This window comes from Phyllobates terribilis, unplaced genomic scaffold (assembly GCF_046119375.1).
Source record: "Phyllobates terribilis strain yellow unplaced genomic scaffold, ASM4611937v1 Scaffold_5__5_contigs__length_657084704, whole genome shotgun sequence".
NCBI lineage: Eukaryota > Metazoa > Chordata > Amphibia > Anura > Dendrobatidae > Phyllobates > Phyllobates terribilis.
In genome coordinates this window covers 179,930,080-179,945,400 of record NW_027362765.1, presented here as the reverse complement: position 1 = coordinate 179,945,400, position 15,321 = coordinate 179,930,080, and the positions used below count along the sequence as shown (strand labels likewise).

General features: G+C 40.9%; 1 protein-coding gene across 3 annotated transcripts in view; it reads left to right on the top strand.

Moving 5' to 3' along the window:
* The window catches only part of ZNF385C (zinc finger protein 385C), a 446,028-nt gene extending 431,121 nt beyond the window's left edge, over positions 1–14,907 (top strand). For all 3 annotated transcript variants that reach the window (XM_073683551.1, XM_073683552.1, XM_073683553.1), the window contains 3 exons: positions 9,894–10,081; positions 11,081–11,179; positions 11,598–14,907. In XM_073683551.1, the coding sequence (XP_073539652.1) occupies positions 9,894–10,081; positions 11,081–11,179; positions 11,598–11,822 (512 nt within the window). In that variant the 3' untranslated portion in view covers positions 11,823–14,907. The remainder of the gene's footprint in view (positions 1–9,893; positions 10,082–11,080; positions 11,180–11,597) is intronic.
* The last annotated feature ends 414 nt before the right edge of the window (positions 14,908–15,321 follow it).

The window sequence follows — 15,321 nt, the reverse complement described above, 5'->3', positions numbered from 1 at the left end:
TCACCAGCAAAGCACCCCCACACCATCACACTTCCTACTCCATGCTTCACGGTGGGAACCAGGCAAGTAGAGTGCATCCATTCACCTTTTGTGCGTCGCGCAAAGACACGGTGGTTGGAGCCAAAGATCTCAAATATGGACTCATCAGACCAAAGCACAGATTTCCACTGGTGTAATGTCCATTCCTTGTGTTCTTTAGCCCAAACAAGTCTCTTCTGCTTGTTGCTTGTCCTTAGCAGTGGTTTCCTAGCAGCTATTTTACCATGAAGGGCTGCTGCACAAAGTCTCCTCTTAACAGTTGTTGAAGAGATGTGTCTGCTGCTAGAACTCTGTGTGGCATTGACCTGGTCTCTAATCTGAGCTGCTGTTAACCTGCGATTTCTGAGGCTGGTGACTCGGATAAACTTATCCTCAGAAGCAGAGGTGACTCTTGGTCTTCCTTTCCTGGGGAGGTCCTCATGTGAGCCAGTTTCTTTGTAGCGCTTGATGGTTTTGCAATTGGGGACACTTTCAAAGTTTGCCCAATTTTTCGGACTGACTGACCTTCATTTCTTAAAGTAATGATGGCCACTTGTTTTTGTTTACTTAGCTGCTTTTTTCTTGCCTAATACAAATTATAACAGTCAATTCAGTAGGACTATCAGCTGTGTATCCACCAGACTTCTGCACAACAGAACGGATAGTCCCAACCCCATTTATAAGGCAAGAAATTCCACGTATTAAACCTGACAGGGCACGCCCATGAAGTGAAAACCATTTCTGGCGACTACGTCTTGAAGCTCATCAAGAGAATGCCAAGAGTGTGCAAAGCAGTCATCAAAGCAAAAGGTGGCTACTTTGAAGAACCTAGAATATAAGACATATTTTCAGTTGTTTCACACTTTTTTGTTAAGTATATAATTCCACATTTGTTAATTCATAGTTTTGATGCCTTCAGTGTGAATGTACAATTTTCATAGTCATGAAAATACAGAAAAATCTTTAAATGAGAAGGTGTGTCCAAACTTTTGGTCTGTACTGCATATGTACACATACATATATATAATATAAATGTGTGTGTGATATATATATATATATATATATATATATATATATATATATATACACACACATTTATGTTATATATATAGTTGGGTCAAGACATATTTAGACTGTGATGTGTGTGTGTATATATATATATATATATATATATATATATATATATATATATACAGTTATATGAAAAAGTTTGGGCACCCCTATTAATCTTAAGCTTAATGTTTTATAAAAATTGGTGTTTTCGCAACAGCTATTTCAGTTTGATATATGTAATAACTGTTGGACACAGTAATGTTTCTGCCTTGAAATGAGGTTTATTGTACTAACAGAAAATGTGCAATCTGCATTCAAACAAAATTTGACAGGTGCATAAGTATGGGCACCTCACCAGAAAAGTGACATTAATATTTAGTAGATCCTCCTTTTGCAAAAATAACAGCCTCTAGTCGCTTCCTGTAGCTTTTAATGAGCTCCTGGATCCTGGATGAAGGTATTTTTGACAATTCCTGTTTACAAAACAATTCCAGTTCAGTTAAGTTTGATGGTCGCCGAGCATGGACAGCCCTCTTCAAATGATCCCACAGATGTTCAATGATATTCAGGTCTGGGGACTGGGATGGCCATTCCAGAACATTGTAATTGTTCCTCTGCATGAATACCTGAGTAGATTTGGAGAGGTGTTTTGGATCATTGTCTTGCTGAATGATCCATCCCCTGCGTAACTTCAACTTTAGCACTGATTCTTGAACATTATTGTCAAGAATCTACTGATACTGAGTGGAATCCATGCGTCCCTCAACTTTAACAAGATTCCCGGTGCCGGCATTGGCCACACAGCCCCAAAGCATGATAGAACCTCCACCAAATTTTACTGTGGGTAGCAAGTGTTTTTCTTGGAATGCTGTGTTTTTTTGCCGCCATGCATAACGCCTTTTTGTATGACCAAACAACTCTATCTTGGTTTCATCAGTCCACAGGACCTTCTTCCAAAAATAAATTGGCTTCTCCAAATGTGCTTTTGCATACCTCAGCAGACTCTGTTTGTGGCGTGCTTGCAGAAACGGCTTCTTTCGCATCACTCTCCCATACAGCTTCTCCTTGTGCAAAGTGCGTTGTATAGTTGACCGATGCACAGTGACACCATCTGCTGCAAGTTGATGCTGCAGCTCTCTGGAGGGGGTCTGAGGATTGTCCTTGACAGATCTCACCATTCTTCTTCTCTGCCTTTCTGATGTTTTTCTTGGCCTGCCACTTCTGGCCTTAACAAGAACTATCCCTGTGTTCTTCCATTTCCTTACTATGTTCCTCACAGTGGAAACTGACAGGTTAAATCTCTGAGACAGCTTTTTGTATCCTTCCCCTGAACAACTATGTTGAACAATCTTTGTTTTCAGATCATTTGACAGTTGTTTGGAGGAGCCCATGATGCCACTCTTCAGAGGGGATTCAAACAGGAGAACAACTTGCAAGTGGCCAGTTTAAGTAGCTTTTCTCATGATTGCATACACCTGGCTATGAAGTTCAAAGCTCAATGAGGTTACAAAACCCAAAAAAGTGCTTTAGTAAGTCAGTAAAAAGTAGGTAGGAGTATTTAAAACAAGAAAATGATAAGGGTGCCCATACTTATGCACCTGTCAAATTTTGTTTGAATGCAGATTGCACATTTTCTGTTAGTACAATAAACCTCATTTCAAGGCAGAAACATTACTGTGTCCAACAGTTATTACATATATCAAACTGAAATAGCTGTTGCAAAAACACCAATTTTTATAAAACATTAAGCTTAAGATTAATAGGGGTGCCCAAACATTTTCATATAACTGTATATATATATATATATATATATACACATACACTGCTCAAAAAAATAAAGGGAACACTCAAATAACACATCCTAGATCTGAATGAATGAAGTATTCTCATTGAATACTTTGTTCTGTACAAAGTTGAATGTGCTGACAACAAAATCACACAAAAATCATCAATGGAAATCAAATTTATTAACCAATGGAGGCCTGGATTTGGAGCCACCCCCAAAATTAAAGTGGAAAAACACACTACAGGGTGATCCAACTTTGATGTAATGTCCTTAAAACAAGTCAAAATGAGGCTCAGTATTGTGTGTGGCCTCCATGTGCCTGTATGACCTCCCTACAACGCCTGGGCATGCTCCTGGTGAGGTTGCGGATGGTCTCCTGTGGGATCCCCTCCAGGATGCTAGCTGTGGCAAGAAGGTTTGCTGTGTCTGTCAGCGTAGTGTCCAGAGGCTGAAGTCGCTACTAGGAGACAGGCCAGTACACCAGGAGACGTGGAGGGGGCCGCAGGAGGGCAACAACCCAGCAGCAGGACCACTACCTCTGCCTTTGTGCAAGGAGGGGTAGTGCCAGAGCCCTGCAAAATGACCTCCAGCAGGCCACAATTGTGCATGTGTCTGCACAAACGGTTAGAAACCGATTCCATGAGGGTGGTATGAGGGCCCGACGTCCACAGATGGGGGTTGTGCTCACAGCCCAACACCGTGCAGGACGCTTGGCATTTGCCACAGAACACCAGGATTGGCAAAGTCGCCACTGGCGTCCTGTGCTCTTCACAGATGAAAGCAGGTTCACACTGAGCACATGTGACAGACGTGACAGAGTCTGGAGATGCTGTGGAGAGTGATCTGCTGCCTGCAACATCCTTCAGCATGACTGGTTTGGCAGTGGGTCAGTAATGGTGTGGGGTGGCATTTCATTGGAGGACCGCACAGCCCACCATTTGCGCACCAGAGGTAGCCTGACTGCCATTAGGTACCGAGATGAGATCCTCAGACCCCTTGTGAGACCATATACTGGTGCGGTTGGCCCTGAGTTCCTCCTAATGCAGGACAATTCCAGACCTCATGTGGCTGGAGTGTGTCAGCAGTTCATGCAAGATAAAGGCATTGAAGCTATGGACTGGCCCACCCATTCCCCAGACCTGAATCCGATTGAGCACATCTGGGACATCATTTCTCACTCCATCCACCAACGTCACATTGCACCACAGACTGTTCAGGAGTTGACTGATGCTTTAGTCCAGGTCTGGGAGGAGATCCCACAGGAGACCATCCGCAACCTCATCAGGAGCATGCTGAGGCGTTGTAAGGAGGTCATACAGGCACGTGGAGGCCACACACAATACTGAGCCTCATTTTGACTTGTTTTAAGGACATTACATCAAAGTTGGATCAGCATGTAGTGTGTTTTTCCACTTTAATTTTGGGGGTGGCTCCAAATCCAGGCCTCCATTGATTAATAAATTAGATTTCCATTGATAATTTTTGTGTGATTTTGTTGTTAGCAAATTCAACTTTGTACAGAACAAAGTATTCAATGAGAATATTTCATTCATTCAGATCTAGGATGTGTTATTTGAGTGTTCCCTTTATTTTTTTGAGCAGTGTATATTACACTGAGCAAGTCTGAGATGCCATTGATCAGCAATTGCAAAGCAAGCTGCCAGCAGTGGATCTTGATGGTTTTTGTGTCCAAGTGCTTTCCTCAAACAGTATTGACCTTATTGATAGCAGCCAAGGCATGTAAGTGCGTGTATTTTTGCACTTGGCGCGCATACACTATACTGAATAAATCTAGATGTTTTGCAAATTGTTTCTATTTTTTATCATTTGCATATCATTAACATGTCTAATCTATAATTTTCATAACTCCAAAAGAGAAATCGAAATCAAGTCTATATTTGGTGTCGGCGCCCTTTGCTTTCCAAACAGTATCAGATACATTTTCACAACGTCATAGATTTTGTAGGATTATAGTTAGGCGTATGAGTAACCAGTTCTACCAAACCAGTAATAAGGATCATCATTTTCATATGTACAGTAGGTTGAAACACAGTCATTAATTGACACAGAAGCAGCCGTGTAGGAGGCTTAAAACTGGGTGCGGAACAGCCAAACTCTGCTACAGAGATGGCAATAGATGATACACAAGACGTACAGCACTTACATTGGCTCAACATTTACAGCAACCATTGTGACCCAGCTACACCCATCTACTGTTTAGAGAAGTCTGGACAGAAATGGTCTTCATAGAAGAAATTTAGGAAAAAAGCAATACTTTCAACGTGGAAACAAGGCCAAGCGACTCTACTATGCACAAAACCATAGGAACTGGAGTGTTAAAAGATGGCTCCAAATTTATTATGCAGCAGGACAATGACCAAAAACATGCAGCCAATGTTACTAAGAGATATCTTTAATGTAAATGACAACGAATCCTGTGATGATATGGCTTGGATATCAACCTCATGGAGTCAGTCTGGAATTACATGAAGACACAGAAGAATCTGCACGTTAGTTCTCCAATATGTCTGGAACAACCTCTATTCTAAGTTCCTACAAAAGCTGTGTGCGAGTGTACCGAAAAGAACAGACGCTGTTTTGAAGGCAAAGGGTGTTCAAACTAAATATTGTTTTGATTTAGATTTTTCATTTGTTCATTCACTTTGCATTTTAACCCCTTTACCACCTTGGGTTTTTCCATTTTCGTTTTTTGCTCCCCTTATTCCCAGATCCATACCTTTTTTTATTTTTCCGTCAATATAGCCATGTGAGGGCTTATTCTTTGCAGGACGAATTTTAATGTTGAAAGACACCATTGGTTTAACCATATCATGTAGTGGAAAATGGGGAAAAAATTCAAAGTGCCGTGAAAATGCAAAAAAAAGTGCAATTCCACAATTGTTTTTTTTATACGATGTTCACTAAATGCTAAAACTGACCTTCCATTATGATTCTCCAGGTCATTACGAGTTCGTAGATACCAAACATGTATAGGTTCTTTTTAATTTAAGTGGTGAAAAAAAATCCAAAGTTTGGAAAAATTAATAAAAAAGTGCCGCCATTTTCCAAGACCCATAGCGTCTCCATTTTTCGGGATCTGGGGCTGGGTGAGGGCTTATTTTTCACGCTGAGCTGGCGTTTTTATTGATACCATTTTGGGGTAGATACAATGTTTTGATCACCTGTTATTGCATTTTAATTCAATGTTGTGGCGACCCAAAAAAATGTACCGTATTTTTCGGACTATAAAACGCACCGAACCATAAGATGCACCTAGGTTTTAAAGGAGGAAAATAGGGAAAAAATGTAAGCAAAAAATGTGGTCATGATGCCCTGTTATGGGGGAGGGGGTCTGCTGCTGACACTGGTATTGGGGTAATGTCCCCCAATTCTGTTAATATCCTCCATCCTGGTATGTATGGCCCCTCCTTCCTGGTATAAGTGGCCCCCATCCCATCCTGGTATACCTGGCCCTCATCCCCATCCTGGTATGCATGGCACCCCTTGAGCCCCCATACTGGTATGCATGGCACCCTTTGAGCCCCCATCCTGGTATGCATGGCACCCCTTGAGCCCCCATCCTGGTATGCATGGCACCCCTTGAGCCCCCATCCTGGTATGCATGGCACCCTCTGAGCCCCCATCCTGGTATGCATGGCACCCCTTGAGCCCCCATCCTGGTATGATTGGCACCCCTTGAGCCCCCATCCTGGTATGCATGGCACCCCTTGAGCCCCCATCCTGGTATGCATGGCACCCTCTGAGCCCCCATCACGCTGTCTACAAAAAAGAGTAAACAATCATACTCACCTCCTCTCTCCTCCAGCGTTGTCCTGCTCTGCTGCTGACACTCTCACTGTGTGAGCTGCGCATGGCAAAGCGCGCATGGCGTCCCTGACATGCGCCCTCACACAGTGTGAGACGCTGTGCTGGAATAGTCACTGCTTCCCATGCCTGGACTCTGTGCGTGGGGAGCAGTGACCATTCAGTCTGTTCAATAGGCACACTGTGCTCCTGCTGCCGCTCTGTGGTCAGTGTGCCTGCTATTAAACACCATGGATATTCACTACAACCCATGGGAGTGGGTTGTAGGGAATATTCATGAGCTTTAATAGCAGGCACACAGAACGCAGAGCGGCAGCAGGAGCCGCACTGCGGCTCCCGTGTGCCGGCTATTAAGAAAAATGAATATTCATTGCTCTCCCGCCCATGGGCGTGGAGAGCAGGAAATATTCATTTTCTTTAGTAGCGGGAACAGTGTAAGCTGCAGCAGGCGGCTGCTGCCTCCTGTGCCATGCTGATCCCCCGCTGCCGCTCCCCCACACCCACCACCACGCACAGCCATGTATATAGTATTCGGACTATAAGATGCACCCCCCACTTTCCTCCAAAATTTTGGAGGAAAAAAGGACGAAAAATACGGTAATTCTGGAGTTTTGATTTTTTTTCTTATTACTCCGTTTACTGAACGGATTCTTTTTTTATATTGATAGATCGGGCGATGATTCTGAATGTGGGAATACCAAACGTGTATCTTTGATTGCTTTATTTAGAATGGGGTGAAAAGAGGGTGATTTGAACTTTTATATTTTTTTAATATTTTTAAAAACATTTTTTTTTTTACTTTTCACATGCTTCAATAGTCTTCATGGGAGACTAGAAGCTGTGATGGTCCGATCGCCTGTGTTACACATAGCATGGCTTCAGCTACTCTCCTGCAGACCCTAGATTGTCATGCCAACCCATCGGTGACCCGCAATCATGTGACGGGCGCGTCACAAAGGGAAGGGAAGGTGCCGCGATTTTTAATTTTGTATTAATATAATTATTGATTATATAATCAATTATTTTTAATACAAAATTAAATGCACCACTTTATTAGTTTTTTATTTATTCATTTTTACTTTAGCCACTGGGTGCTGCCATTTTCATTTGGGGGGTGTGTAAGAGCCTAAGCAGGACTCTTACACACCTCACTTACAGCAGCCATGGACATAAGAGACTGGGGTCCTCTTGCCTCTTAGCTGTGACACGGGCATGCCCCCTTGGCTGTCCAGGTCACAGCTATGGGAGGAGATCACGGCCATCTTTGTGGAGCGTGCAGTGTAGGCTGCGAGCTGCACATTCCCCTGTCATCGCACACTGATCACATGCACTACTCAGTGCATGCCATGACAGGAGCCTGCGCGGGGAGGAAGTGCCGGTGACGGCGCACTCGATCCCTGCTATACACTTGCTCACAGACGGCAGGGAAATAACAGGTGAAGTGCGCGGGATCCGGCCATGGGAGCTGCACGTCACAGGGCACTGTGGTGTGCAGGGGAGGGGAGAAATATTTTAATTAAACAAGTAGGCGGGATTTCTTCCCGTCCCCCGGACGGGAACACAGCGTAACCCACAAGTAATAAAAAGCAATTTCACAGACACAAGACCGCTAATATGGGCCATACAGGTATGTATAGATTTACATTTCTATCACCTGTATGCCCATATTAGAGGTCTGATAACTCCCGGGGGGGTGACAGATTCCCTTTTTTTTTTTCTTAATATCTTTATTTAATTTTTCAAAGTGAACAAAACATAAACATAACTACTATTTACTACAATGATACATAAAAGAAAGGAACATGGGAAAGGAGGAAATCTAGCTTCATTCTAGCTGCATTTAAAACAAAGTAATCCAGTATAGTAAGTTTAATACATAACATTGTCTGACAATGCTAACTGTAAAACAAAGCTGAGTAATAAATAGTTAAAATAATTGTGCATGCAAAATATAGAGAAAAAAATTTAATTAACAGTTTCTAGTAGTATAATTGACAGATTCCCTTTAACAAAGATGGAACTGCAACCATCTCACAGAGATGTCCAGGCCAACCAGGGAAGCTAACACATAAACAGGAGCATTTTCTGATGACAAGGCTGGAAGAAAATCGACATGCAAGTTCATTGTAGTTAGCTAAAGAATTAGAAAGCTAACCCGTGGTGAATGTTTCCCATGACACTTGAATGTTGTTCATTAAGTAAGCCTCATGCTCTCCATGCAGAAAAGAGCCCACCTACAATTTGCCAAGACACATGCTAAAATAATATGAAGAGTGCTGGGCTTCTATACTCCGGAGTGATGAGACCAAGGTAAATGTTTTTGGAACTTATGGCTGCAAAACTGTATTTCATGACAAAGGTGAGGAGTACAAAGAAAAATGCATGGTGTCTACAGTGGCCTTATGTGGGGCCGTATGAGTGCTCCTGGTGTTGGTGAGCTACTGCTTAATTCACAGATGTACTGCTCTATATTGAAAGAGAAGATGCTACCATCCCTTCCATGCCCTTGGTAGGCGTGCAATTTTCCAACATGACAATAAGCCACTTCTGAGGCCACTGTTACATTTCTGAAAAAAAAAAACAGGGTGAAAGTGATTCAGTGGCCAAGTATGTCTTCTGATCTGAACCCACTTGAACACCTATGGGGAATTCTGAAGAGACAAGTTGGTCATCACTCTCCATCCAGCATCAAGACTCTAAAAGAGATCATTCTTGAAGTATGAAAAAGGATAGATTTTGCAATATTGTCGCCAACTCATTTATACTATGCCTGGAAGACTTGGTGCTGTCCTTAAAAATCATGGAGGTCATACAAAATACTAGATATAGTAGTTTTTGATCTGCCATGTATTAATTTTTCCATCAATCAATTTAAATAAAACGGAAGATTGTGTAATGAAAGGAAAGTCATATTATTAACCTTACTTTGATGTTACGGGTCAAAAAAATTGCTGTACGAAACTCAATCCTGTCAAAGTTTTGGAAATTGCTCTTGTGTTTAGATATATATTGATTATAATCTTGCTTTTCATATACTGAGAACTGTATATGCATACATAATATATATGTAGCTCTTTCTATGTGTGTGTGTATATATATATATATATATATATATATATATATATATATATATATATATATATATATACACATATATATATATATATACATATACACACACACACGTATAAAATAACGTGTCTCTTTGAAGGTGCCAAGCACAAATCAATCCTAGAAGGACAGAGCACCCACCCGAGAAGGGGAAGAGGAAAAGCACTTAGCCGTGCTACCCGAAAACCTAAACGGATTGGCAACAAGACCAGCATTGGCATCCAAAATAAAGCCTTTCACTGTCCTGTGTGTGAGATCCATGTCAATTCCGAAACTCAGCTCAAACAGGTAAGTGACCCAGTATTTCTTATGGAGACGAAATTACATACATGTAATTTTTAAAAATGATAAATGCATGATAATAGCCAAGATTCAATAGCTGAACCACGCATCTAATGCACACAGAGCAATCGTTAATAGATCGTTCTGTGCACATTGACTGTTAATCTTCTTGGCAGCACATCCTGTTCCTGTTTACACTGGATGATGTGCTGCCAAGAAAGTTGATTTTTAAAAAAGCTTAAAAATTATTTAACCCACCAAACGAGCATTTTGATAATTTTTTGGCTGATCGTCAGTCTTCTTAAACTGTCTGATTACCAGGAAATTGATATTTGGCATGCTCATTCATTATAATTGGCCAGTGTGAATGCACCCTTAGGGTGGTTTCACACTGCGCTTTGTCACACATTTGTTGGCCCCATCAGGGCTTAAGTCCGAAACCCCCCTCCCCCCGCAAAATGACATTCGGGCATACATGCCGACAGAGTGCACGTGCGCTCTGACGTGCATAATTTTCAGACGTATACGCCTACTGGAATATACGTCTATCAGCACCATTATAGTCTATGGCTCCGTCCGTGCGTACTCCCGAATCCCATTTTGCAGGGGCGTTCAAATGTAAACCCCGACGGGACCATCGAAAGTGTGACAAAATGCAGCATGAAAGCACCCTTACATCTGTTGCTTCGGTGTATGTGCAATTGGGACATATAATAAAAGATATGGTGACTGACCTATTGTATTGTCAGCTTTTTCTACTTTGTCTTGTTTGTATCCTGTGCCTGATTGTACAATTATAAACTGATAATTGGAGAATCTCTAATATTTGTTGATTACCGTAGAAATCCTTAAAATATTTGAAATTGGATTTTCTAAACCAGACAATCCCTTTTCAGCTATACTCCAGTTCTGATTCTTAGGAGAACCTTAAGGACAGTCGCCAATTGTTGTAATCTCTTGGACTTTGTGTTAAACTCATACAAGCCCTTTCTTATGTTTTATCAGCACATGAGCAGCAGACGACATAAAGACAGACTAGCTGGAAAGCCTCCAAAACCTAAATACAGCCCATTTAGCAAGTTGCAGAAGAATGCTGCATTGGTGGTGAGTATGAGTAACGAGAATATACCCTATATGCACCCTACAAGGCTGCACAGGGGCCTTGAATGTGAGGGAACACAACACTACCTTAGAAAGAAAATAAAATGCTTTCTACTTCCTTTTAAAACAACATGAAAAAGATATTAGTGGCTCCAATGTCTTTTCTGGTGTTCTGCAACCCTTCAGAGATATTGGCACGTAAAAGAGTTAGCTGGAGAACCAAGAAGGATGATTTCTATGAGGAGCCCCTTGCATTTGGCAAATTTGCTTTTGGCCAGCAGTTGGTCAACACTCACCTCAATAATTAAATTTAAATGTCAATATGGTAATATTAGGCAGGTCACACATGGTGTAAAATAAGAAGTGACATTTAATCTTGTAGTTGTGCTTCACTTAAGAATATTGTTTTATGTTTTTACAGACCAGACTTGCTCTACATAAACAGTTGACCAAGACTTTGGCCGCTCGATTTCTTCCAAGCCCCCTTACACCGACAGCTGTCTGCACGCTTCCAAGCCCTCTTACTCTTCGTCCTGCCACAGCTGCTGCTCTTTTCCAAACCCCTTTTCTGGGACCAGCTTTTTTCCGAAGCCCCCCACCTGCTTTGCGGCCTTCTCCAGCACCCATTATGTTTGCTCCTTATTAACCTGCCATAAACTTGCAGGACTACAAAGAGAACATTACAAAGGTGAAGCCGTAATGACCGCAAGGCGGCCTCTCCCAAGAGGCATCAAAATATATATCATTGTTGCTTCGCTCATAATCCAAAGCACATCCACCATCTTGGACATTGGAGTTAGCTATCCAAGCCATACCGCTAACAGACTAGGATGGACAGCCATAGTTGCCCATGTCAGACTGTTTCTGTTGATGGTGGCAGAAGAAGTGGTCTACCTTCCATTGCACTGGGGCCAACAGGCAGTTGTTTGGGAGAAATTGGCCCGAATCTCTCTGGTGGGTCAGAAGAATGATCACATGAAGAACTAATAGCAATAACATGGGTTTGGTTAATGATGTCAACATGTAATCTGCCAGTAAGGCCTAGAACAAGCTGATAGGAGTATAACCAAGGTGAAGGTGTCACAGTTCCAGATGGCCCACACTGTGATTTTTTTCACCTATTCCAATGTAGGGCGCTTCATACCATCCTTACACCCAGATATAGAAAACAGATAAACAGAAATGCCTTCACAGTCAAAAGTAGTCCATACGTTTGGTAAATCAAATAACTCTGTACTAAATACATATTTAAGAGAAGTCAAAAGTACAAAATATCAGCACAAAGGCCCAATATTAATGGTTTAAAAGGTTTTCATTTTAGTTTATAGTAAATACTTTTGCACTTGCTTCAAAGGCTCTATATATATAGTCAAATGCTATGCCCTCGATTGATACCCAAACTGTGATCCAAATGAGCGAAGTTAGCAATATAAACATAAACACTGAATAAATGTCAGTATTTGCTCATTCATCATATTGTATGATATTAAAAAAATGGTATATCACAATGTAGGTCATTACAGGACAGAGCTCATGGTATTAAACATAGTACTAATCCCATCTCATAGAGCTATTTAACAACTCATACCATTCAAAGTCATGGAACTAAGAAAGAAGAGAAAGCTACTCCTCATCCCCTATGTTCCATCATGGTGCCTCCATATTTGTGCAATGATATCAGATATGATATAAAGGCTTTGGTGAAAAACACAGGGTGTAAATCAACATATCCAAGCTTTTCATGTCTAACGTGAGCACAAGGATAATTTAACTAGTATTACAGTTGCAACAACCGGACCTTTCTTGCTTCTACTGAACCAAACTTAGATTATGTTATGGAGCCATCAGAAACTATTACCAGCCTAGGCCTGATGGAAGCAAAACATTACATTCTGACATCAATTATATTTAAAAAAAAAAAAAAAGGTACAATCTACCAACAGTACTGAATGGATGGTAGATCCCTAAAATATTCCCCTTACACAATATAGGGGAAAAGTCCAGAATTGGGAAGATCATTCTAGTTCTTTTGTGCCATTGACAAACAGGTCTCTGCTGCCCTCTAAGAAGTAACTACTCTTGTGTACCTCACATTGATTCCCAACAGGGGTCTCACTTAGTTTTAGAATTTTGCATATTTTAAGTCCGAAGTGCTTTTGTGTAGAACAATATAAGCTGCTTTACTGAAAGCCATTTGGCTCCCTCTGCGTATAGAGGTTGGGGGGGTGAAGATTTTATAACACAAGCCACGGGGATCAATCATTTTACCTTTTGTTAGGTTTGATGCTGTACAGATTATAGTAATTATACATCTAAACGAAGATAAATGAATCTCTTTAGGTGGCGCCAACAATTCTGTAAATGTTTCAGGGCCGGAGCAGAAAACACGTGCAATATAAAATTCTGAGTTATATTTATGCTGTAAGAAAATAGAGGATTTCCAAATATTTAAGAAGAATCATAAAGTATATTATATCTGTAGGCATGGGGACCTCCCTGGAGAATCTTGTAGTATCACACACCTAGAGGTAAAACAAAACCGCACTGTTGTGTTACATTATTCAGCACCATTTCAAATGAATGGAATTTTACCAAGATCGCAACTCATCACCTATCCACTGGCGAGGTTATAAATGTCTGACTGAGGCTCCTACAGTAGCGAACCCCATTGACTACAAGAAAGAAGGTCCTAAGAATGTCTCAGTCAGTCTTAAAGAAAATGAATTAAGCGGCATTGCGCAAAGCTCAACCACCGCATCGCCCTGTACTAGTGATAGGTGGAGGTCCCAAAAATCAGACCCCAGCAATCACATACAGTACTTATCTCCTATGTTGTGGATATGTGAAAGTTAATATCTTGATGAAACTCCTTTAAATTACATATTTTCTTGTCCTGGTGAATACACAGCTTTTAAAATCCATAAGTGTATTAACATAAACTGCAAAATATGTTGATCCAAAATTCCAAAAGTGCACTGTTACCAATCTGTCCCACACCATGATGGTGGAGGCGCAGCAAATGATGATATAAAGATTGAAGTGTTAGTTTTTGAGCATTTGTTTTTCATCTAGAATAAAGTTTTCAGATTGCTTTATTTAATTTAATTTATTTTTTTAATTCTCGTAGCTAGAGGAACTATGGCACTGTCTTTATTTTATGTCATTTTTTTGTGCTGCTTCATTGTCCAGTACAAACATATCTCTGTCTTGAGCTACTAGTATTCAAAGCTAGCACCAGGGCAGATTGGAGAGATGCCAGACCTCATTTTGACTTACTATGGAGTATGACAAGAGGACTCTGGTTATCACAGACCTATACACACAAGAAAGCTTGCATTTTGGTTTTCCATATTTTGCAGTTTCTATGTGCATTTTATTGTGATAAAGATAAGGCAAACCTCTGCAATGCACAAATGTCACATGCATATGGGCAGTTACTTTGTGATATAGGCTGGCATTCATTAGAACACAGCCTATAAATTCTTATATGCATTGACTTCATTTAGGGCCTATAAATGCAAATATAAGTTGTAAAGTTATCACTAAATGCTAAGGAGTTTCTAATTGATGTGCAGTCCACAGATGTATTATTTTGATTGAAGGTGTTGAAAAGTAAAGTCATTTAATTTTTGATTTCATAATTCAGTAGTACACAAAAATAAGACATTTTCTAATATACAGTTGTGCTAAAAAGTTTACATACCCCGGCAGAATTTTTCCTTTCTTGGCCTTGTTTCAGAGAATATGAATGATAACAAAAAAACTTTTTCTCCACTCATGGTTATTGGTTGGGTGAAGCCATTTATTGTCAAACTACTGTGTTTTCTCTTTTTAAATCTTAAGGACAACCAAAAACATCCAAATGACCCTAATCAAAAGTTCACGTACCCCACTTCTTAATACCGTGTATTGTCCCCTCTAACATCAATGACAGCTTGAAGTCTTTTGTGGTAGTTTTGGATGAGGTTCTTTATTTTCTCAGATGCTAAAGCTGCCCATTCTTCTTGGCAAAAAGCCTCCAGTTCCTGTAAATTCCTGGGCTGTCTAGCATGAACTGCGCGCTTGAGATCTCACCAGAGAGGCTCAATGATATTGAGGTCAGGAGACTGAGATGACAACTCCAGAACCTTCACTTTGTTCTGCTG